Below are 24,476 nucleotides of genomic sequence, written 5' to 3'. Positions count from 1 at the left end.
GGAAACTCCCTTACAACTGATTGGCTGATCATATCAGATCACATCCTGGAGGATGGCTACTTCATTACGTAACTGCCAAATTACATCATTACATAACTGCCAAACCACTGAGAATCCTGGTCAGGCAAGTTGACACAACTTTAACCATCATAGTCACATTCACAGATACTTCAACATGAATTTTTGGGGATGCAATTCAATTTATAACAACTTCTAAGACTCGGGTTTCCCATCTGTTAAATAGATTTTATAAGTAGTGCTCTGACTACTTTGAGTATATGGTTGTGGGGCCAGTCCTGCTGATCCATGCTTTTGGGAGTTCTACCTGGCCAGCTAAGGGCTAAGTTTCTGGAAAGGAGATGGAAGCACTGTCCAGAGGTTAGGAAGATGGTGCTGCTCCACCAGGTTAATGGGATGTGGGAGCTCTGCGATGTTGTGGGGGCATCCCGGTCTGGAGAGAAAAGGCCAGGGACTGAGGATCAGTAGGCAGCCGTGAGTTTGAGGGAGCTGGGGAGAGTTTGAGGTGGCCAGGAGTTACTATTATGGTTCTCTATCCAAGCTCCTATGAGAAAATAGCAGGGCTCATGGCTGTAATAAAGCCAAGAGTCTATCAGCTTCTGTGGGGGTTTAGATTTGCATTGAGTATATAAGGAGTCCCTAGGTTGCTCAAACAGTTAAGTGCTGGGCAATTAACCATAAAGACTGGAGATTCAAATCCACCCAGAGGTGCCTTAGAAGAAAGGCCAGGCCATCTAGTTCCAAAAGGTCACATCCATTGAAAATCCTATGGAGTGCAGTTCTTTTCTGAAACACATGGGTCGCCATGAGTTGGAATTGAATAGACGGCAACTGGTTTGTTTGTTTCTTAGTGTATAATAGGGAACAGTACTTAAACCTGGCACCGAGAAAGCTAATGACTGCCAGCAAAATGTGTTTTTGTTGTTAGGTGCTGTTGAGGTGGTTCCGACATAGTGACCTTTGAACAACAGAATGAAACACTGCCTGGTCCTGTCCCATCCTCACAATTATTGCTATGTTTGAGCCCACTGTTGCATCCACTGTGTTAATCCATCTCATCGAGGGTCTTCATTTTTCACTGACCCTCTACTTTACTAAGCATCATGTTCTTCTCTAAGGACTTGTCCCTTCTGATAACATGTCCGAAGTTTGTGAGATGAAGTCTCACCATTCTCATTTCTAAGGAGCTTTCTGGCTGTGCATCTCCCAAGACAGATTTGTTCATTCTTCTGGCAGCCCTTGGTATATGCAATATTCTTCAACAACACTGTAATTCAAAGGCATCAATTCTTTTTCGATCTTCCTTATTCATTGTCCAGCTTTCACATGCATATGAGGTGATTGAAAATACCACGGCTTGGGTCAGGCACACCTTAGTCCTCAAAGTGACATGTTTACTTTTTAACACTTTAAAGAGCTCTTTAGAAGCAGATTTGCCCAATACAGTACGTTGTTTGATTTCTTGACTGCTGCTTCCATGGGTGTTGATTGTGGATCCAAGTAAAATGAAATCCTTGACAACTTTTCTCTGTTTATCATGATGTTGCTTATTGGTCCAGTTGTGAGGATTTTTGTTTTCTTTATGTTGAAGGACAATTCATACTGAAGGTTGTAGTCTTTAAACTTCATCAGTAAGTACTTCAAGTTCTCTTCACTTTCAGCAAGTAAGGTTATGTCATCTGCATATCACAGATTGTTCATGAGTCTTTCTCCAATCCTGATGCCTCATTCTTCTTAATATAGTCTAGCTTCTTGGATTATTTTCTCAGCATACAGATTGAATAAGTACGGTGAAAGGATACAGCCCTGACACATATTTTTCCTGATTTTAAACCACGCAGTATCCCCTTGTTCTGTTTGAACAACTGCCTCTTGATCTATGTGCAGGTTCCACATGAGCACAATTAAGTGTTCTGGGATTCCCTTTCTTCACAATGTTATCCATAATTTGTTATGATCCACACAGTTGAATGCCTTTGCGTAGTCAACAACACACAAGTAAACATCTTGGTATTCTCTGCTTTCAAACAAGATCCATTTGACATTAGCAGTGATATCCGTTATTTCATGTCCTCTTCTGAATCTGGCTTGAAAATTCCCTGTTGATTTACTGCTACAACCATTTTTAAATTATCTTCATCATAATTTTACTTGCGTGTGATATTAATGATTTTTTTGGATAATTTCTGCATTCTGTTGGACCACCTTTATTTTGGAATGGGCACTAACATTGGTCTCTTCCAGTCGGTTGGCCAGGTAGCTGTCTTCCAAAGTTCTTGGCATAGACGAGTGAGTGCTTCCAGCCATTTGTTGAAACTTCTCATTTGGTATTCCATTAGTTGCTGGAGACTTGCTTTCCGCCAGTGCCTTCAGTGCAACATGGACTTCTTCAGTACCATCAGTTCTTTATCATATGCTACCTCCTGAAATGGTTGAATGATGACCAATTCTTTTTGGTACAGTGACTCTGTATATTCCTTCCATCTTCTTTTGATGCTTCCACATCATCAGTTTGTTGAAAGATCAATATTTGCATTGGTGAGGTAGAGAGTTAACCTTTCTCACAAAGAGCTTTGTTCTTTTTCCCACAGTTTCTTAATTAGGCCACCTACAGTTAAAGTTTAAGGAGAATAAGAAAGAAAATTTGACTCATTAGATGGGGTAGGGACAGGGGACAGTCACTGAACCCATGGAAGCTTACCTCACCATTGCCATTGAAGCTTATAGTTGTGTATGACTGCTTTACGGTTGCTGTGAGTTGGAATCAACTCGATGGCAACAGGGTTTGGTTTGGTTTTGTAGGCTGGCATTGTGAGCAGGGTTGTCTGGTGTTGAGCTTTTAAACTCTAAGCAGCTAAGGGTGAGTGTGTGTGTGTGTGTGAGAGCATGTATACCAAACTGGCTGTGACTGCTGGAGTGGACTCAGCTCCGATACAGGGCCAGGCACACCATAAAGTGAATTTGTTTATATATTTACTGTACAATTATTTACTGAGTACCTACTCTGGGAGCTGGAGAGAAGATGAAAAAGCTGATTTGCTTTCTCTAGACTGGTGGGGCTGCCTTCCCAGAAGTAACTGGTAGCCAGTGGTCAGCCATCTGGCTGTATTTGTGTTTCCAGGCTTGGCTCCGCCCTGACTAGGCGTGGTGAGGAAGATGTTTGAACAGCTCCGCAGCTCAGGCTTTTCCTCTTCTCTGGTCTCTGCTTCCTCTGATGTGTGGCAGCAGTTCAGCAGGCTGGCTAACAGCCCGTGATGGGGTCCTGCTCAGAAGACCCCCACCTCTATTGGGTCTCCTGGCTCCTAGGATTCTTCATCCTTCTAGGTGAGTGGCCTTGGCTCTCTGCGAAGAAGGGCAACTTAGTGGACTCAGGATAACAGGGCTGACCACCAGGAGGGCTGTTCAGGTTTCTTTTGTTCTTGGTGAACCAAAAGAGAAAATGACGCTGTTGTCATTTAACAAATGCAGTGTGCCTTTAAAGCCTTCGGGAGACCAGAAAGAATAGAACAGACTTTTAGTGATGACAAGGCTGGAACCCCTGTGCCTGGGCAGCTTGGGCTGCACTAAAGGAACCCAGATACAGAGGTGAGGCTGCTTCTGCTGCAATGGCAGAGAAGCCCAGGGTACCTAGAGCTGCTTGGGGAAAGGGGTGGAGACAAAGAAGCTGGCATATGGAGCAGAGGGCAGTGGGGACTGAGCACTTCTGGGGATGGAGCTGCCCTAGGGCCTTGAGGAAGATCCTCTGGTCTGGACTTCTGGATCTTCTCCATCACAAAAGGAGAGTGAGTGCTCACTCTTGGTCTGGGCAAATCCTGGAAACAAAGGGGATGCCCATCAATGTGGGAATGACTGAATAAACAGGGGCATATCCATACCATGGAATATCATGGAACCTTCAGAAAACAAGCAGAACAATTGACCAGCAGGGATTTTTCATGAAGTAATATGTGGTAAGAATAACAAGATGCAGAATACAATGGGATGTAAAAGAAATAGCAGCCTCCAATATTTATAAGAGGAAAGAGAGAAACAAGGAAAGGTATGTAACTGATAACAGGGTTACAGGAGGGGGTGAGAATGGGGCAGAAGAGGAAAGGAGGAAGTAGAGAAAAGGAAGGGAGAGGACAGGGAGGATGGGGAGTTATGCAGAAAAAGGGAACTGAAAGAAAAGATTGTGGCAGAGAAGGCCGCGTGATATCACATTTATGAATGTGTGTAAGATTATATGTTTACATGTATAAAGAAATTAAATAAAAATGAAGAAAATAAGACCTAGTAAATTATGAATTCTGGTGAAAGCCTTAAAGGTTTTATTGTTATATATATTTTTGACATATCCCAGCTACTGACTGAATTTGCAGGGAATTATATGAAATTTGATGGATTACAGAGCCACTGTAAAACAGGAAGTTTGTGAAGTAACAAGGAGCCTTGAAGTAACGAGAGATTAGACTTCTTTTAATGAGGTAACTTTCTATCCATGGTGAATTGGAGTCTTTCTCCACTTCTCCAACTCTATTTAACTGAAAAAATATGTTAAATACTACTGAGTTTTTTCACAGGCCCTGGGGTTTTAAGTTTCATAATTAAGACAGAACTTGACCTTTCCAAGGTCACACAGGAATGAGGAGTGGAATGTTTGCTCTATTAGACCAGACTTCCCTTTACTGAAAGACAGGAGGCATTTTGCAACTGAGCTTGGGCAGCCTGGGTGAAAGGGGAAGGAACATCACCCCTAAACTGTTTTACACCCTTTCAGGAAGGCTGAAGTTCCACAGTTGGATGCATTTTTTTCTTTGGTTTATGGATTTTCCCCTGGTGAAGCTCACCCTTGCCTTGGGGAGAGGGGTGGGTGGTGCTGAAATATTTGGTTTCATCTTTCTTAAAATTTAAAATTTTCCTTGGCAAGTGTTCGGAAGAAGGAAGGGAGGCCTGAGGGTGGGTAGGATTCACACCATAATTTCCCAGAGAAACAATTAGCTACCTAGGGAGCTGGTCCTGCTCCTGAGGGGCCTCCCTCACCATAACATTAATAGCCTTTCACTGGATGTCTGCCCTGTGACTGGTGGAGAGCGGGAGCAGAAAGAGTGGACAGTTATGGGTGGACTACTGTTGGATTTTGAGGTGGTGATGGAGGAAAGTTTCAGAAAAATGTACATAATTTTATGTTCACTGTAGAATTTTTAATTTTATACTTGTGAGTTACCACACCCTACCCTGACTTTTTTTTTTTCTTCTTTGGGACCACACAGCTGATCCTGAATCTTTGTAGATCAGAGGTCTTGCTGCCCTCCTCTTTTTAAGTCTCCTTTCTACTTCCTTCCAGTTTCTGGGGCAGATAATCCAAGGGCCCCCTGAGGGCTGAGACCTCTTCCTTCTGAGGTTCCAGTCTTCCAGGGGTGGGGAGTCTGCCTAGGCTGACTGTTTAACCCTTCGCTACCCAGAAATCCCTGCCCTGTTAAACCCCTTTCCCAGGAGAGGGAAGTTGGAAGGATGAGACTCCAGGAATTGCTCTTATTGTGGTGAGAAAAGACAGCAGAGCAGAGAGGGGCTGAACTGGTGGGGAGAGCAGGGAAAGATTGAAAGAGTCCATGGACTCCTTCATGCAGGAAACAAAGCATGCTAGGAGAGAGGAAACCAGGGTCTGGCTCTGTGTCTGCATGATCCAGGGCAAGTTCACTTCCCTATGAAGCCTCAGTTTTCTCCTCTGTAAAATGAGGGGCTTGGACAGATCACCTCTCAGGCTCCTCCAGCTATGACATCCTGTGATTCTGTGTCTCCACCCAGACACGATTCTCCTGTGGCTACTTCAACGCCTTTGCTTTCTCTTCCGTCCTGTCCCATCCTATTTCCTTGGTCTGACAGGAACCATCTGATAAGCCTGCTAAGGACGCGTAGAAAGAGAAGACCCTAGTGCATTCTTGGGGCCTGACTTCCTCAGCCCTCCTAAACTGAAAAACAGAGGCGTGGGCTTGATTTCTAAGGGAAACAGGCAATCCTCTTCAAACCTTGCCTTTGGCATCAAGCCCAACTAAAACAACCAAACAGTTGTCATAAAGCAGATTCTGGCTCATGGAGACCCATGTATGTCAGAGAGGGATTTTCCGGTGGCTGATGTTTTGGAAGTAAATCGCCAATCTTTTCTTCTGAGGCAACTTTGAGTGAGTCTGAGCCTCCAACCTTTCAGTTAGTAGTTACATGCTTAACCATTTGCACTATTCAAGGACTCCTGGAATCACACCTGGTTCTCTGTTTTCTCTGCCTCTGCTCTGCCTTGAGTCTCTCAGAGGCCAGTGCCCTCAAGGTCACCGGCTGGAGGACATCATCTCTTTCCTCACTGTGTGTGGAGACTTGGTGTGCAAACCACACCCAGGAAAGTATGCCACAGCTGTGCCCTTCAGCAGTAGATAAACCAATACCATGGGGAGATTTTCAGTTCCAGTCTGTTTTGCAGCCAGCCCCCAGCTGGGAAAATACTAGTTTCTTTCTTGCTGACCCCCAGGTGGTGACCCTTTCTTACCAATATGGTGGAGAGTAAGACAAACATTATTTTGGCCAGAATTACCTGTGAAAATGCCTTAGGAAAGTGCCATGTTAGAGACTGAAATACCGTCTCTCTCACTAAATCCTATTGCCACATATCCCCTGTTCAGACAAATGGCTGTTTCTCTGAGGTCCAGATTACATAAATTATGGTTAGTGTCCATGTTGTGCCAAAAACGAAAGTGTATATTTAAACATTACATTAACACTGAATGTGATGACTGACTGACATATTAAAAGATACTTTTTAAAAACAGGTAAAATCTTGACTTGTATATGAATTTAAAATGAACATGTGTCAAGGTTTTAATTTCATTAATTAATTATGGGACCAGTAGAATATTTGCGGTGCAATGATTGATTTTATTTGGCCTTTCTCACGATGGTCTTGTAATTCCCACCAAATGATTGGATAGGACTACGCAAACAAAGTGCTTGTGGCCCATCAAGGGGATTGGACAACTTGCTAATAATGCAAATAAGAAGCATGGCACTCTTGTGGGGCTGGGACCATGCAAATAAGGTGTATGGGGGAATGTATCAGTTTTGCCATCCCTCTAGGCTTAAAATGAGCCATCCCAGAGGCAGAAAGGAGATACTTCACTGCCACCAAGAAAGAAGAGCTAGGAGTGGAGCTTGTCCTTTGGACCCAGGATCCCTGTACTGAGAACCTCCTAGACCCAGGAGACAGAGACAGAGAGCTGTAACACTAGAGATGGTGACAGATGAGAATCAGCAGCAGAGCAATGGAGGCAGCAAAGGCAGCACAACCAGGAGACCGGGAGGAGATGGTGCGACATGCTTCCTGGCCCAAGAGAGAGAAAGCTGAGTGCCTTTGGGCAGGAGGCTTGCTAGTGGAGTAGGGTGCCTCTGGACACTTATGGTGGAGCTAAAGAGCTTTGCAACACTTGCTTGAACATGGCAAAAGCTGAGACGGCCCAAAAAGCCCAAGAGGCATGAGGGGCCGAGGGGCTGAGGGCTGAGATTTGGAAGGTCAGCGAGAGCCCTGCTTGTGGGCACAGCTGAGAAGCTATTCTGACCGAAGAACTGTATCCTGAGTCATTCCTGATCCTAAATTGTAATCTGATACTTCCTTAATAAACTCCATAACTCTGAGAATGGTCTGTGAATTCTGTGTGGCCATTGCAATGAATTATCGAACCCACCAGAGAAGTAGAGAGCGCTGTGTGAGAGACGGCTGGTGTCAGAATTGATAAAAAAGTTGGAGAGCGGAGGTATGTCTGACCTCTACCACATAGGAATCAGCCTTAGGGTGTTGATATCGATAATGATTCTCCTCCCACCTTGTGAAGTTAGAGGAAGAGGCCGGATGATGATGCCACTGTGCCATTTTTACAGATAGAGTCAGAAGTGGGATTTGCTGCAATGGCTCCAGACTCACGGAAGCGTGGTACTTTGGAAGAGAAAGAATGAAAGTGCGTGGGAAGTGAAACTTTCGATTCTTAGATGGTTATTTTGGTTGTTGTTATCTGTAATGGCTGACAGGAAAGTGAGAGATATTACGCTGTAGCTGAGGGGAGAAAAGCTGCATCTGGAGTGGTTTGGTGCAAAAGCCTGGCAAGTTAAGCAAGATGATTGATAGGGGGCCATGGTCTTGTTCCACCCAGCCAGAGGCCCAAGGCCATATACATATGAATGGGAAGATAGGCAACGTGTGGAGAAGAGAAGATGAAACTGGAAAGTTTTAAAAAGGTTATGTGTTTACCTGAATATACTATGGATACTGTGGTGGTTAAGGTTTTGTGTCGATTTGGCTGGGCCGTGATTCTCAGTGGTTTGGCAGTAATGTGATGTTCTGATCACTTCCATGATGAGATTTGATATACTGTGATTACCTCCATGGTGGGATATGCTGTGAGTAGCCAATCAGTTGAAAGGGTGTTTCCTTGGGCTTGTGGCCTGCATTGAATATAAGTGGACATTCCAGCAAGGCTCTTGGGCTTTTGCTTGCACTGGATCCTGCAGCTGGCTCCTGTTTGTCTGACTTCTGGTTCTTGGGACTTGAGCTAGCAGCTTACCTCCAGTCTTGTCTGCTGATCTTGGGATTCATCAATCTTCCCAGCCTGTGGGCCACAGCCCTGCTCTCTGACCTGCCAATCTTGGGTTCACGAGCCCCTGCGGCTATGTGAATCAGGAGAAGCCTCTATCGTGACCCACGGACTTGGGATGTCCCAGCCTCTACAACCATGTGAGCCATTTTCTTGATATAAATCTCTCTGTATATATATACTTATGGAAACCCTGGTGGCATAGTGGTTAAGTGCTATGGCTGCTAACCAAAATGTTGGCAGTTCCAATCCATCAGGTGCTCCTTTGAAACTCTATGGGGCAGTTCTACTCTGTCTTATAGGGTTGCTATGAGTCAGAATTGACTCAGTAGCAATGGTTTTTTTTATATCTATTTATATGTTTTACTGGTTTTTCTTCTCTAGAGAACCCAGCCTTAGACAGATACTGAATGCTTCTCCTACCTAGTGTTGTAAAACAAACCTAAATGTATGATGGAAAGGAATATTGGGTATTATAGATAAGAGAGCATGTAACTCTGCCTTCAGCCAATACAGATTGGATATGCTAAAAGGAGAACTAGAATGTGCCAGAAAGAAACACAGGCTGTTCATTTCAATCTAGTAGCCCTGTGTATAGAGTATTGGGGGCTTTGGTTGAACACCTGAACCCCACTCAGAATATTTCGGGTCAGGAAATTTGCATTTGAAAATACATGCAGACCCACCCAGAACAGCTGAGAGAACCAGCAATTTGCATTTGAAGGAAGGACCTGCAGGAAAAAAAAAAATGACTGTATTGCTTTTTTAATTTGGAGCAAGAGGTTTGCCTCTGGATGCATCGAGGTAGAAAAAGTCAGTGTCCATCAGAAGAACCCTCTTCCAGGACTGGAAGTTAAAGGGAGCTAGCAAGTAGACAGCCTGCTGTGCTCACTTGAGGTTTCCTCCTGGGTCTACAAGATGAGTGGAAGGTGAGATGATGGTACAGCAATGGAGAGATGGGCTGAGTTTGGACATGTTCCATTGGCACCCATTGACGTAGCCCACAGGGGCTAGAGATGAGAGAGAGAGAGTTTGAACTGGCTGGTCTGAAGTGCCGGGAGGTGTGTGGATTCCTGAGCCTATGGCTGGTACCCATTGACCTAGCCCACAGGGGCTAGGGATGAGCTGACCAGAACCTGAATGAATGAAGACAAAAATGTTTAACACCATGAGCTGGTGTAGATTGCTGCAGTTTGATGGTTTGCTCTGGACTGGACTTTGCTTATGGATGCAGATGCTCAAAGTTCCAACTGTAACAGAAGATTCTTCAGAGCAAGCAACATACTTGTCTCCTCAGAATATTGGTTTGACACAGATGGGCAATTTAAACATTGGCTATCTGAAACAAGGGGAGATAAAGGCATAAAGTGGCTGGCTTACATGCTTTTATGGATAAGCTTACACTTAAAATGGGGGGAACCAGGGAGAATCCCCATTGAATAGATTCTTCTTTTCCTATGGGTCTGGGGAAGACAGGGTGCGGGAAGATGCTGATAGGATTATATGATTCATTTGTGCCTGTTGATTGTTAACAGGGTTAATTGTGATTATAAAAACTGTAATCGTAGAAGCTGTAACTGTAAAGGAGTAGAAAAAACGGGGAGGCACTGCTGGACTGGAGTACAGTGGCTGAACCAAAAGTCCTCTAAAGGTATTGCTATGTTGATATCTAAAGAGAGGTGTGGAGTAAGGGAATAATCTTCTCTCAGTTAAATTTTATCAGAGGTCAAAAAGGATAAAGATGTGACAAACTTTGGAGAACCTGACCAGATCAGATAGATACCTGCAGCAAACCTGAATGGCTGGCACCTGAGTAACCTCACCCTGAGGACTCTTTAACCATTGAATTACCAATTAGTCAATTGTTAATGACTGTTTTGGATTGGTACAGTGATTGGGAGGGTGAAGTTATCCTCCTAGTATGAAAGAACCATGGTTAGAAAAGACAAGCTGTAGCCTGCAGAGCAATGAATAAGTTTTATATGGCCTTTCTTGCCATGATCTTGTAACTCTCACTGAATGATCAGGTGAGATGAAGCAAATAAGGTGTCTGTATCCCACCAAGGGGATGGGACAGCTTGCCAATAATGCAAATAAGGTGTATGGCACTCTTGTGGGGGTGTTGTTGTTGTTAGGTGCTGTCGAGTTGGTTCCAACTCCTAGCAACTCTATGTACAACAGAACAAAACACTGCCTGGTCCTGCACCATTCTCACAATCTTTGCTATGCTTAAGCCCATTGTTGCAGCCACTGTGTCAGTCCCTCTCATTGAGGGTCTTGCTCGTTTTCACTGACCCTCTGCTTTACCAAGAATGATATCCTTCTCCAGGGACTGATCCCTCCTGATAACATGTCCAAAGTATGTGAGTCATAGTCTCATCATCATTGCTTCTAAGGAGCATTCTGGCTGTATTTCTTCCAATACATTCTTTTGGCAGTCCATGGTATATTTGTGTAAATATAGTATATGGAACCCTAATGGGGAAATGGTCAGTTTTGCCATCCCTCTAGGTTTAAAACGAGCTATCACAGAGGCAGAAAGGAGCGACTTCACTACCATTAATAAAGAAGAGCTAGGAGAGGAGCAAGTGCTTTGGACCCAGGATCACTGCACTGAGAACCTCCTAGACCCAGGACAGAGAGAGACAGAACAGTAACACCGGAGATGGCAAGAGACGGCGAGAAGCAGCAGCAGAGAAACAGCGGCAGCAGAACCAGCAGAACCAGGAGACTGGCAAGAGATGGTGCAGTGGGCTTCCTGGCACACAAAGATAGAAAGCTGAGCATCTTCAGACAGGAGGCTTGCTGGTGGAGTGGGGTGCCTCTGGGCACTTATCAGTGGAGCTAAGCAGCTTTGTAACACTTGCCTGAGCAGGGCAGAGGCTGTATCAGCCCAAGAGACCCAAGAGACCCAAGAAGCCAAGGGCCAAAATGCCAAGGGACAGGGAGGGGCCTGTCTGTGGCCATGGCCAAGAAGCTGTCCTGACTGAAGTACCGTATCCTGAGTCATTCTTGATCCTGAATTGTAACCTGTTAGTTCCCTAAGAAACCCCATAACTGTGAGTATGTTCTGTGAGTTCTTTGTGGCCACTGCAATGAATTATCGCACCCAGCAGAGAAGTAGAGAGTGCTGTGGGAGGGACTTGTGTCAGAATTGGTAAAAAGATTGCATAGAGAAGATATGTCTGATCTCTGCCTCATAGGAATCAGCCTTCGGTTGTTGATCTTGAGTCTCCTTTCCCCTTCTGAAATCAGAGGTCAGATGTCCCTGCCACACCCTACACCATTCTTTCAATGTTACAACTGGTTCCAAGTAAAATTAAAACACACACACACATATAGGTCATTAAGAATGCTGTTAATAATTTACGAATAGATGCAAAACTGATCAGTATCTGTCATAGGCTGAGTTCTCTAGAGAAGTAAAACCAGTGAAGCATGTATATATATATATAGAGAGAGAGAGAGAGAGGGAGAGAGAGAGGGAGAGGGAGAGAGAGGGATTTACATCAAGAAAATGGGTCATGTGGTTGTAGAGGCTGGAAAGTCCCAACTCCGTGGTTCAGGCATTGGGCTGGAGGCTTCTCCTGACTCACGTAGCTGCAGGGGCTGATGAACCCAAATTGGCAGGTAAAATGGCTAGCTGCTGGCTCAAGTCCCAAGAACCGGAGGGCAGATGATGAAAAGCCAAATGCACGATCCAGAGCAAAGCAAAAGCCAGCTAGCTTTGCCAGAAAGTCTATATGTATTAGATGCAGGCTACACCTCCAAGCAAACTGCCTTTCATCTGATCAGCTGCTCATAGCAGATCTCATCATGGATGTGATTGCATTATATCAGATCTCATCATGGAGATGATTACATCATTACATAACTGCCAAACCACTGAGAATAATGGACCAGTCAAGTTGATGCACAACTTTAACCATCACAGTATGTGTCATGGAAATGAATTGTGTCCCCCCAAAATATGTGTATCATTTTGGCTGGGCCATGACTCCCAGTACTGTATGATTGTCCACCATTTTGTCATCTGATGCGATTTTCCTATGTGTTGTAAATCCTATCACTATGATGTTGATGCGATGGATTAGCAGCAGTTATACTGATGAGATCTACAAGATTAGTTTGTGTCTTAAGCCAATCTCTTTTGAGATATAAAAGAGAGAAGCAAGCAGAGAGACAGGGGGACGTCATACCACCAAGAAACAAGAGCCAGGAGAATAGCACATCCTTTGGACCCGGGGTCCCTGCAGCTGAGAAGCTCCTCAGTCAGGGGAAGATTGATGACAAGGACCTTGCTCCAGAGCCAACACAGAGAGAAAGCCTTCCCCTGGAGTTGATGCCCGGAATTCAGGCCTCTAGACTACTAGACTATGAGGGAATAAATTTCTCTTTGTTAAAGCCATCCACTTGTGGTATTTCTGTTATAGCAGCCCTAGATAACTAAGACAGTACCCAAGGATCAATAATTAATCTACCAGAGATTAAATAAGTGAAGGGAATGCTGAAATGTAGGGGCTGTGAATCATACTCATGGTAGGCAGGCTATCTCTTTTTGCAGGTAGTAAAGACAACAGGGGAAATCCAAATAACTGGAATTCTGTAACAGGTAGGCCTTAACAGTGGTAATTATAACAATAACTATGTGTATTAAATACATAAATATTGTTGAGTGCTTTTTATGTGTCACTTTATTTAATACAGGAGCAACATGAGTAGCTGTAATTATTATGCCCATTGTTCATATGTGAGAACTTGGGGGCTCTGATAGCTTCCACCACCATACTCAGGACCCTCCTTCAGGGTTATTGTGATTCTTGTGTGTTCATCTGTCTTCTACTAGAAAGATTTAAAGACACTCCTTAAGAAGTTCAGCTCACCCGTGCTGTCTTCCCACTCTCTGCCTGCACACACACAGAGGCACATATGCCCCAGAGTATGTGCTTTAGAACCTAGACGGAATGGCCGCCCAGAACCAGTGATGTCTCACCTCAGCCTCTGTCCCATCCCCTCCACCTTGGGGGCAGTCAAGAACACTGCATTTACTTGGAGAACATTGCTTTAATGTGTAGGACCCTGGTGACTTTGACTGGGAGTCTCTGTCACTTAGGGTGGATTTGAGGAGTGAGTAGCTTGCTCCAGTGGAGGTGCAATTGCCAAAAGAGAACAGTGTCCTTTCACTCATCTCAATTAGAGAAGCAGGAGAACACATGTGGCCTCTGTTGAAGTACCAGATTCACCACAAGCAGGTTCCACTTAGCAGTGGGTGTCATCTAGCCTCTTCCCCAAGCCCACTGAGTTAGATTGGACTGGACTCCTCCCCTTTGAGGCACTAGTAACCCCAAGACACTGAGGAGCTGAAGGATGCATAAAGGGGAAAGGAGGAGCTCAGAAAGGGATAGAGTGGACTTCTGTTCCCCCCTGCTGCTGATAATTGAGCCCTGTGTCTTGATGGCTGGCTGAGCCATGATATTTGCATCCTGACTTGTTTAGAGGGACCAGGTAGCGCAATCTCATCCAGCTCTTTTCAGTTGGCCTTTTTTGGGTCTTGTCAGGGTGTCCATCCTGCACCCCAGGATGTATGTGCCCTGCAGGGCAGTGTGGTGAAGGCCCTGATGAGGCTTTCCTGCACTGGGTTGTCAGAGGGGTGTGGGAGGTTGAAGGAAGGGACACAAGGGGAGCCTTGAGGAGGCTGGTGACTGAGAATATTTGTTGCTTCTGGATGACTGGAGACAGAAACAGGCATAGCCCCGACCCGCTGACACCATTAATGTAGGCCCTGAAGGCCTTTAGCGATAGGGCTAGCAGGGTGTAGAGGACTGGTGTGGGGCCCCCGAGTCCTGTGAGAGGAGCTGCATGGTCTGGGATGAGGGCCTGACCCAGAAGAGAGGCTTGATAATAAGTTAGTGAATAAACGAATATCAAGAAATAGCTCTGAAATACTTCCACATATCAATAATGTCATGAGGTATTCTCTGCTTCCAGTGAGAGCAAAAGAGACTTTAAAGTATAACTGGAGGAAGGCAGACATGATATGAGGAAGAATTTACTGATTTGGAGAGGGGGCAGGTTACACTCTCAGGCAGGGGAAAACCCAGGAGCTCGTTGACCTGTTAAAAGGAATAGATCTAGCTTCCTTTCAAGGACAAGGTTGCTCTGTGGTACACTGCCCTGGTCCTTCCTACTCTGGTCCAGAGGAAAGACAGATGGTCCTTGGATTCCCTGGGGCCTGTGCCTGAAGGGCATGGAAGGGCTCAGAAGGAGGAGGCACTGGGACAGCTGTGCCCACTGGCCAGAGCTCTGTAGGAGAGGCCACTGAGGAAGACTGACTGGCACCCTCTCTGGGAATATTTAGGGAAGTGCTTTCTTGGTTGCAGGGACAGTGGTGCTCACCAAATACTAGTCTATCCTCCACCTTTACCCCTGCTCACTCCACACCCCCCGACACCCACATTTTGTAGTCCTTGGCAGATAGGAAGGCCCTTGTGACTAGTTCGGACAAAAAATATGAGCAGAGATTATGTTACTTCTGGACTAACGCAGTGAAAACCCCATATGTGATTCTCCCATCTCCCTTTCCTGCTGTGGGGGCTGAGGAGGCTGTGAGGACACTGTGGGCTCCATATGGTGCAGCTACAAGATGGTGGAGCCTCCATCCATGTGTGTCAGGATCCCCGTCCTGTACTATCTTTCATGGGATGTGTAGTGTGAGCAAGATATAAGCTAGCCTTATTCTAATCAACTGAGTATTTGTAATTGTTTGTTACCACAGCATACCCTAGACTATCCTGACTAATACACTGTCTAGGAGAAAAGGGAAAGTAAAGAAACCTTCATTATCTGTTGCTGTGAAACAAATTACCCAAACTTAGTTTAGGCTCAAAAGAGCAACGTTTATCATCTCACATTTTCTGTGGGTCAGGGATCCAGGCGTGGTTTAGCTGAGTCCTTTGGCTCAAGGTCTCACACAGGCTGCAGTCAAGCTTTTGGTTGGGGCACTCTGGGCTCAACTGGGGAAGGAACTGCTTCCAGTCTCACTCACATGGCCTTTGGTAGGATTCAGTTTCTTGTGGGCTATTGGACTGAGGGTCTCAGTTCCTCCAAGGATGTTGGCCAGAGGCTGTCCTCAGTTGCTTATCATGTAGGCCTTCCATAGTGCAGTTAACAATATGGCAGCTGGCTTCATCACAGCAAGCAAAAGAGAGAGGAGAGAGAGAGTGTTGGAGCAAGAATGAAGTCACAGTATTTTATATCGTAATACTGGAAGTGACATCCCAACAGTTTTGTTGTTTCTATTTATTAGAGGCAAGTCCCTAGGTGCAGCCCACAATCAAAGGGAGGGACTAAAAAAGGATGTGAATATGAGGCAGCAGGAATCTTTAGGATCCATTTTAGAAGCTGTCTATACCAGCTTTGTACTTAGTATGTGCTAGAAACTGTGCTAGGTGCTTTTGGTCCGTTCTCTGTTTTAATTCATACTATCATTATGAAGCAGGTAAAGAAAGTAAAGGTTAGCAAGTTTAAGTAACCAGTTCATAGTTACACTCCACTAGAGCCAGAACTTGATCCCAGATTTTCTTCAAATTGATTGTATGAGATAGCCTTCTTAGAATCAAGGAAGTATATTGGGTGGATTTTGTAAAAAAGATGAGTTCTGTAATTTTCTCATTTGTTCTTATGAGAAAACACTCACATTTCCTGTTTCCTAATGTCCTAGGTGTCCGGAGCACTGGGGCCAAGGGTTCTGGAACAAAGGATTCTGAAGCTTTTGTTTCTTTGAAGGAGATCCAAGGAGGTTCTGTCTTGTTTCATGTGATCATGAAGCCAGGAGTAGATCCAAGAGCAGTGGTGAAGGAGATTACATGGAGTTTTGGTCATTTGTCAGACTACAGAGTCATGCTGCATGTCTACAATGGGACAGACTCTCCAAAATGGGTCAGTCTCCATGACAAGTACAAGCAGAGGATCTATATGCCCAATATGACAACCCTGATGATTGAGAACCTGAACCTTGGGGACAGTGGGGAATACCAGGCTCGCGTTACCTTACCTGAAGGAAGAGAATATATTCAGACGTTCCGTCTCATTGTCTATGGTGAGTGACAACCCCCTCACCCCAGTCTCATGGCTTACCTCCTTCTTTTGCCCATGGGAGCACCACATAAGCCCCGCTTTGCAGGACTGTACCCAGATACCAGTCTTCACATTCTATTTTCTCTGCCGAACAGGGTGAGTTCCCCACAAGTGGAGAGCAGAGCTGAGATTCATACCTGGGATAAAAATCACTTCAGTGTTTTGTTAAAAAAGAGGGGAAATTTGACAGAAATGGAAATTTTTGCAATAACATTGTTTCTATAACAACTAAGGATACTTAATTTATGTGTTAATTTTCTATAGCTGCTGTAACAAATTGCCACAAACTTAGTGGCTTAAAAAAAATTGTTATCTTGCAGGTCTGTAGGTCAGAAGTCCGACACAGGTCTCACTGGGCTAAAAGCAGGGCTGTGTTTCTTTCTGGAGGCTCCTGGGGAAATTGTTTCCTTGCCCCCAACCCCTTTCTTTAGCAGAAGCTTCTTTAAAAAAAAATTGAAAATATTTTTTTATTTAGTGCAGTTTTAGGTTTATAGAAATATTACACAGAATTCCCATGTATCCTCTAACCCCCTGCAGAGTATTTCTCCTATTAACATCTTGCTTTCTGATGGTACGAGTTTATAATTGTTAAACCAATATTGATTCATTAACTAAAATCCATAGTTTACGTTTCATTAAGGTTCACTAGTTGTGTTGTAGAGTCCTATGGTTTTGACAAACGTGTATTACGTGTCCACCATTACAATATTACATAGAATAGTTTCACTGCCCTGAAAGTGCCCTGTGCTCCACGTATTCATCCCTCCCTCCTCCTCCTGGCCTCTTGAAAACCACTAATCTTTTTACTATCTTTATAGTTTTTTCTTTTCCAGAACATCATATAGTTGAGATCATACAGTATGTAGCTTTTTTGGACTGGCTTCTTTCACTTAGCAGTTATGTATTTAAGATTTCTCCATGTGTTTCCATGGCTTGATAGCTCATTTCTTTTTATTGCTGAATAATACTCTATTGTGTGGATGTTCCACAGTTTGTTTATCCATTCACCTATTGAAATACATCTTGGTGGTTTCCAATTTTTGGCATCTATAAATAAAATTGCCATAAACATTTGTGTGTAGGTTTTTATGCGAACATACCATTTTTGTCTTATTTTGGTAAATGCTTAGGAGTGCAATTGCTAGATCAGATGGTAAGCCTATGTTTAGCTTTGTAAGAAATTACCAGACTGACTTCCAAAGTGTACCATTCTGCATTCTCACCAGCAATAAATGAGAATTTCTGTTGTACCACATCCTCTTCAGCATTTGGTGTTGTCGGTGTTTTGGATTTTAGCCATTTCTAATAGGCATGTAATGGCATCTAATTGCAGTTTTGGTTTGCAATTCTGAAAAAGAAGAAGACTCTCAGTGTGATGGATTGATGCAGTGGCTGCAACAATGGGCTCCAATATAGCAACAATTGTGAGGATGGTGCAGGACTGGGCAGTGTTTGTTCTGTTGTACATAGAGTTGCTATGAGTAGGAAATGACTGGACGGCACCTAACAACAACAATACATGACATTTGACGTTGAACATTTTTTCGTATATTTATTTGTCATCCATATACCTTTTTTTAGTGATGTTTCTATTCAGATCTTTAGTCATTTTGTAATTGGTTTGTTTGTTTTGTTATTGTTGAGTTTTAAGTGTTCTTTGTATTTTTTGGATGTAAGACCTTTATCAGATACGTGTTTTGTATATATTTTCTCCCAATTCGTGGCTTGTTTTTCTATTCTCTTAACAATGTCTTTCTAAAGCAGAAATTTACTTTTAACGAAGTCCAACTTGTCAGTTTTTTTGTTTGGTGGATTGTGCTTTTGGTGTTGTATCTAAAAAGTCACCAGCAAACCCAATGTCACCTAGATTTTCTCCTATATTATTTTCTAAAAATTTTATAGTTTTGCACCTTACAGTTAGGTTTATGACCAATTTTGAGCTAATTTTTGTGAAAGGTAATTTCTGTGTCTAGATTAATTTTTTTGTATACAGGTGTCCATTTGTTGAAAGGACTATCTTATCTCCATTGAATTACCTTGCTACTTTGTCAAAGATCTGTTGACTGTATTTGTGTGTGTCTATTTCTGGATTATCTCCTCTGTTCTATTGATATACTTGTCTGTTCCTTCACCAATAGCACTCCATCTTGATCACTGTAACGTTATAGTATGTCTTGAAGTCAGGTAGTGTCTGGCATTCAATCTGTTCTTCCTCAATGTTGAATTGGTTATTCTGGGTCTTTTCCCTTTCCATATAAACCTTAGAATCGGTTTGTCAATAGACACAAAACAACTTACTGGGATTTTGATTGGGATTGCATTGAATTTACAGACCAAACTGAGAATAACTGACACCTTAACACTATTAAGCCTTTCTATCCATTGGGACCACCACTGTCTTTCTGTGGGTTATACTGTGGTGGCTTGCAGGTTGCTGTGATGCTGGAATATGCCCTTGTACTTCAAATATTAGCAGGGTCACCCATGGTTGACAGGTTTCAGCAGAGTTTCCAGACTAAGACAGACTAGGAAGGAAGGCTTTGTGATGTACTTCCAAAAATTAGCCAGTGAAAACCTTATGGATGACAACAGAACACTGTCTGACTCACTTTCTTTTGACACATCATTAGGTAGTATCAACTGCTGAAGGATAATATCATGTTTGATGAAGTAGAGGGCAAGGGAGATCCTCACTGAGATGAATGGGCACAATAATCACCATGAAGGACTTGAACATGCTGGCGATCATGAAGATGACGTAGGACCGGGCAACATTTTGTTGTGTTGTACATAAGGTCACCATGAGTCAGAGTTAACATTGCAGCATCCATCCATCCATCCATCCATCCATCCATCCATCCATCTCTATCTCTGTTGGGAACATAGAACTCCTCTCCATTTATTTAGATAGTCTTTGATTTCTTTCTTCAGAGTTTTGTAGTTTTCCTCATATACATCTTGTACATATGTTGTTTTATATCTAAGTATGTCTTTTTTTGGTGCTAATGTAAGTGTAGCCTTGGTGGCAAAGTGGTTAAGACCTTGGCTGCTAACCAAAAGGTCAGCAGTTCAAATCCACCAGCTGCTCCTTGGAAACTCTATGGGACAGTTCTACTCTGTCCTATAGGGTTGCTATAAGTTGGAATCGACTTGATGGCAACTTTTTTTTTCTTCTAAATGTAAATGGTGTTGTGTCAAGTTCCAGTTGTTCATTGCTGGCATATAGAAAATCAACCGACTTTTGTGCATTAATCTTGTATCCTGCTACCTTACTTTTTTTTTTTTTTTAATTGTACTTTAGGTGAAGGTTTACAGAACAAATATTTTCTCATTAAACAGTCAGTACACATATTGTTTTATGACATTGGTTAACAACCCCACAACATGTCAACACTCAGCCTTGGAGGACCTTTTTTTTTTTTTTGGTGAAATGGACATAGCCAAAGATATACCATTTCAAAAATTTCTGCGTGTAAAATTCAGTGAAATTTATTACGTTCTTCTAGTTGTGCTGCTATTCTCACTTTAGATGAAGATTTACAGAACAAAATAGTTTCTCATTAAACAGTTAGGACACATATTGCCCTATGACAATGGTTAAGAACTGCACTACAAGTCAACCCTGTCCTTACTCAACCTTGGGTTCCCTATCACCAGCTTTCCTGTCCCCTTCTGCCTTCTAGTCCTTGTCCCTGGACTGCTGTGCCTCATTAGTCCTGTTTTGTTTCATGAGGCTGTCCAATCACTAGCTGAATGGTGAACCTAGGGAGTGACTTCACCACTGAGCTATAAGGGTGTCTGGGGGCCATACTCTCAGGGTTTCTCCAGTCTCTGTCAGGCCAGTAAATCTGGTCTCTTTTTTTGTGTTAGAATTTTGTTCTACATCCTTCTCCAGCTCTGTCCAGAACCCTCTGTTGTGATCCCGGTCAGAGCAGTCAGTGGTGGTAGCCAGGCATCTTCTAGCTGTACTGGACTCAGTCTGGTGGAGGCCTTGGTCTGCTACCTTACTATTATTACTTATTAATTCCAGGAATTGTTTTGCCACTTCTTTGGGATTTTCTACACAGATAATCATTTCATTTATGAATAAAGGTAATTTTATTTCTTCCTCCCAATCTGTATACTTTTTTTTTATTACCTTTTCTTGTCTAATTGCATAAGCTGTAACTTCCAGCATGATGTTGAATAAGAGTGGTGAGAAGGGACATTCTTGTTTTGTTCCTGATCTTAGGAGGAGTGTATCTATTTTCTCACTACTAGATATTAGATATGATATTAACCGTAGGTGTTTTGTAGATGTTCTTTATTAAGTTGAGGAAGTTCCTCCCTGTCTTAGTTTCTTAGTGCTGCTGTAACAAAAATACCACAAGTAGGTGGTTTTAAAGAACAGAAATTAATTTTCTAACAGTTCAGGAGGCTGGAAGTCCAACTTCAGGGCATCAGTTATAGGGAAAAGTCCTTTTCTATTTCAGCTTCTAGTATCTGGCAATCCTAGGAGTTTCTTGGCGTGTAGACTCATCTGACTTTATCGTCATCAGATACTATCTGTTTTCCTCCGTTTGTGCTTGCTTTTGTGTCAATGCTGGTCTTTGTATTACTCAGAAGTGACTAGGTGTAGGACACAGCATTATTAACATAACAAAGAAACCCCTATTCCCAAACGGGATTACACTCACAGATAAAAGGGTTAGGATTCCAACACATATTTTGTGGGGACACAATCAATCCATAACATTCCACCCCTTGGACCTCCAAAATTCATGTCTTATAAAACACATTCATCCTATGATATCATCCCAAAAGTCTTATCCCATTCCAGCAACAGCTCTAAAAGCAAACTCTCATCTTCTGAAACATATAATCAAGTATGACTCTGGGTGTGTTCCATTCTAGGGCAAAATTTCTTTCCATCAGTGGACCTGTGAAAGGTAGAATACAAGTTATCTGCTTCCAAAGTACACTGTTGGGACAGGCACAAGGTAGGCATTTACATTCCAAATGGGAGAAATTGGAGGTAAAGAAGGGGTCATGGGTACCAAGTAAGTCCACATCCCAGTAGACCAAATTTCAGTGGCTCTTAAGGCTTAAAATAATCTGTTTTCCAGGACCATCTGAGCAATGGCCCCACTTTCTAGACTCTGGGCATTGGTCATTCTCTCTGGATTCTGGCTGCAGGCCCCTTGGCTATTGGCATCAGCCCCACATTCCAGGCCCACTGGGATGACAACCCAGTTTCCCTGGCTTTGGGTGGACCCATTCACCTGGTCCATGTGAGCGGTGACTCTACCCCCTCAGCCTCTGGTGGCTCTGTTCTCCTGGCCCACTGATATGGCGGCCCTGCCCCTTCAACTTGTCATACCTAAACAGCAGCTTCCCCTTAGGAACTATGATGGTGGAGACCTGACTGTTTGAAACCAAGGAGATGGTTTGTCCACCCTTACCTGCCACTGAGTGCTTCCTGTGATATTTGTGCTAATCCACGAACTGGTCCCGGGATGGTACATTCCTTTTTTGGAGGACAACATGTGTCTGTAACCAAGTAGCTCCATTGGCCCGTTTCTTTCCTGTAGAATTCCAGAAAGCAGCATTTTCCCTTTATTTCACTCTATCTCTGTCTCTTCCCGTCTTAGCTAAAGGGATTTCTGCTAGGGTGGTTGATTAGATCCATCATTCATAGGCCTATCTCTTTAGCAAATGATTGTGTAGCCATGCCCTTTGTGAAAGTTCCAGGACACCTGTCCTTAATTTGTAGAACAGAATTTTCCAAATCTGGTTTCATTTTGCACAATTCGATTTAAAGTCTGTGTCTTTTATCCTACATTCTACTGTAATCAGCGAGGAGAAACTATGCTGCCATTTCAAGATTTTGCTTAGAAATCTCTTCAGCCAAATGTCCAAGTTCATCACTTACATGTTCTACCTTCCACAAATCATTCAAACAGGATTTAAACAAGTTCTTTGCCAACTTATAAAAAACGTTGCCCTTCCTCCACTGTCTACTAACCTGTTCATTATTTCCTTCTAAAACCTCACCAGAAGCACATTTAACGTCCACATTTCTAGCAATATTCTGTTCATGGTAATAGAAGCTTTTTACACAGCCCTCAATTCATTCTGAGCTCTCAGCAGAATCACACTTAATAACCATAATTCTACCAACAATCTCTTCAAGGCAATCTAGGCTCTTACTATCAATCACAAGAAAATTCCGCCAGCCTCTATCCATTACCCAATTTGAAGCCACTTCCACATTGTAGGTATTTGTTTGAGCAGTACCCTACTTTCCGGTACCAAGTTGTGTCTTAGTTTCTTAGTAGTGTTGTTACAGAAATACCACAAGTGGGTGATTTTAAAGAATAGAAATTTATTTTCTGACAGTGTAGAAGGCTAGACATCTAAATGTAGGGTTCTTGGGTTTGGATTCAAACAGATATTTTGGGGGGACACAATTTAATCCACAACACTCTCTATTACTAGTTTCCTGAGAATTTTTTTTTAAATCATGATCAGGTGTTAGATTTTGTCAAATGCTTTTTTTGTATCTATTGATATGATCATATGATTTTTCTTCTTTTGTCTATTGAAATGATGAATTACATTACACTCACTCCTCACTTATCGACACGGTTTTGTTCCAAAGACCAGGTTGTTATGTAAAAATTAACTTCATGCAAAAACGGAGAATGATCATATCAAATCACAAAATGGAGAATGACTACATCATTGTATAACTGTCAAATAACACCATTACATAACTGCGAAACCACTGATACTCATGGCCCAGCCAAGCTGACACATAATCTTTATCATCGCAGCCAGTCTTACTCTTGGCTCACATCTCAGTGTTTGCTACCCCAGACATATGCTGTTAATGTGCAAAATAGTTTGATAGTAGATTTTTTTTTACTACTGTCATAAATGTGGAAATGTCAGATAACATGATAGTTCTTAAAGTGAGGTTAGGTGTAACTGATTGGTGAATATTGGGTCACCCTTCCATGCCTGGGATAAATCCCACTTGTTCATGGTATATAATACTTTTAATACATTATTGCATTCAAATAGCTAATATTTTGTTGAAGAGTTTGCACTTATGTTCATGAGAGATATTGCTCTGCAACTTTTCTTCTTAGTAATGTCTTTGTCTGGTTTCTATATAAGGGTAATGCTAACCTTGTAGAATCAGTGGAGAAGTGTTCCTTCCTCTTCTATTCTTTTGGAAATGTTTGAGAAGGATTGGTGCCAAATCTTCTTTAAATGTTTGATTGAATTCACCAGTGAGTCTACTTGGGCCTGGTGCTTTTTGTTTTGGAAGGTTATTAATTGTTTATTTAATTTCTTTAATAGATATAGGCCTATTTAAATAATATTTTTATTCTTGTGTGAGTTTAGAAGGCTGTATCTTTCAAGGAATTGATCCATTTCATCTAAGTTATCAAATTTGTGGGCAAAGAGTTGCTTATAGTATTTTTTTTATAATTACCTTTTTAATGTTCATGGGATCAGTTGTCATGGTCAACTTTCTTTCTTATATTAGTAATTTGTGTGTTCTCTCTCTCTTTTTTTTCTTGGGTAATCTGTCTAGTGGTTTATCAATTTTGTTGATTTTTTCAAAGAACCAGTTTTTTGTTTCATTGATTTTCTCAATAAATTTCTTATTTTCAATTTCATTGATTTCTGCTCTAATTTGTATTATTTCTTTCTTCCGTT

General features: G+C 42.7%; 1 protein-coding gene across 4 annotated transcripts in view; it reads left to right on the top strand.

The window, feature by feature from the left end:
• Positions 1 to 3,194: 3,194 nt before the first annotated feature.
• LOC111819246 (SLAM family member 8-like) overlaps positions 3,195 to 24,476 on the top strand; it is a 39,455-nt gene continuing 18,173 nt past the window's right edge. For 3 of the 4 annotated variants that reach the window (XR_002822990.1, XM_023725592.1, XM_023725591.1), the window contains exons 1-2: positions 3,195 to 3,342; positions 16,351 to 16,728. Coding sequence is in view for 3 of the 4 variants with exons in the window: in XM_023725592.1 (XP_023581360.1) it covers positions 3,273 to 3,342; positions 16,351 to 16,728 (448 nt within the window). In the remaining variant the exon portion in view is untranslated. Of the gene's footprint in view, positions 3,343 to 4,379; positions 4,485 to 16,350; positions 16,729 to 24,476 lie in introns of all 4 variants that reach the window. The other variant, XM_023725593.1, reaches the window with a different exon arrangement.

The sequence above is a fragment of the Trichechus manatus genome, unplaced genomic scaffold, assembly GCF_000243295.1.
Source record: "Trichechus manatus latirostris isolate Lorelei unplaced genomic scaffold, TriManLat1.0 scaffold00333, whole genome shotgun sequence".
Classification (NCBI taxonomy): Eukaryota; Metazoa; Chordata; class Mammalia; order Sirenia; family Trichechidae; genus Trichechus; species Trichechus manatus.
This window is presented reverse-complemented; position numbering and strand designations above follow the sequence as displayed.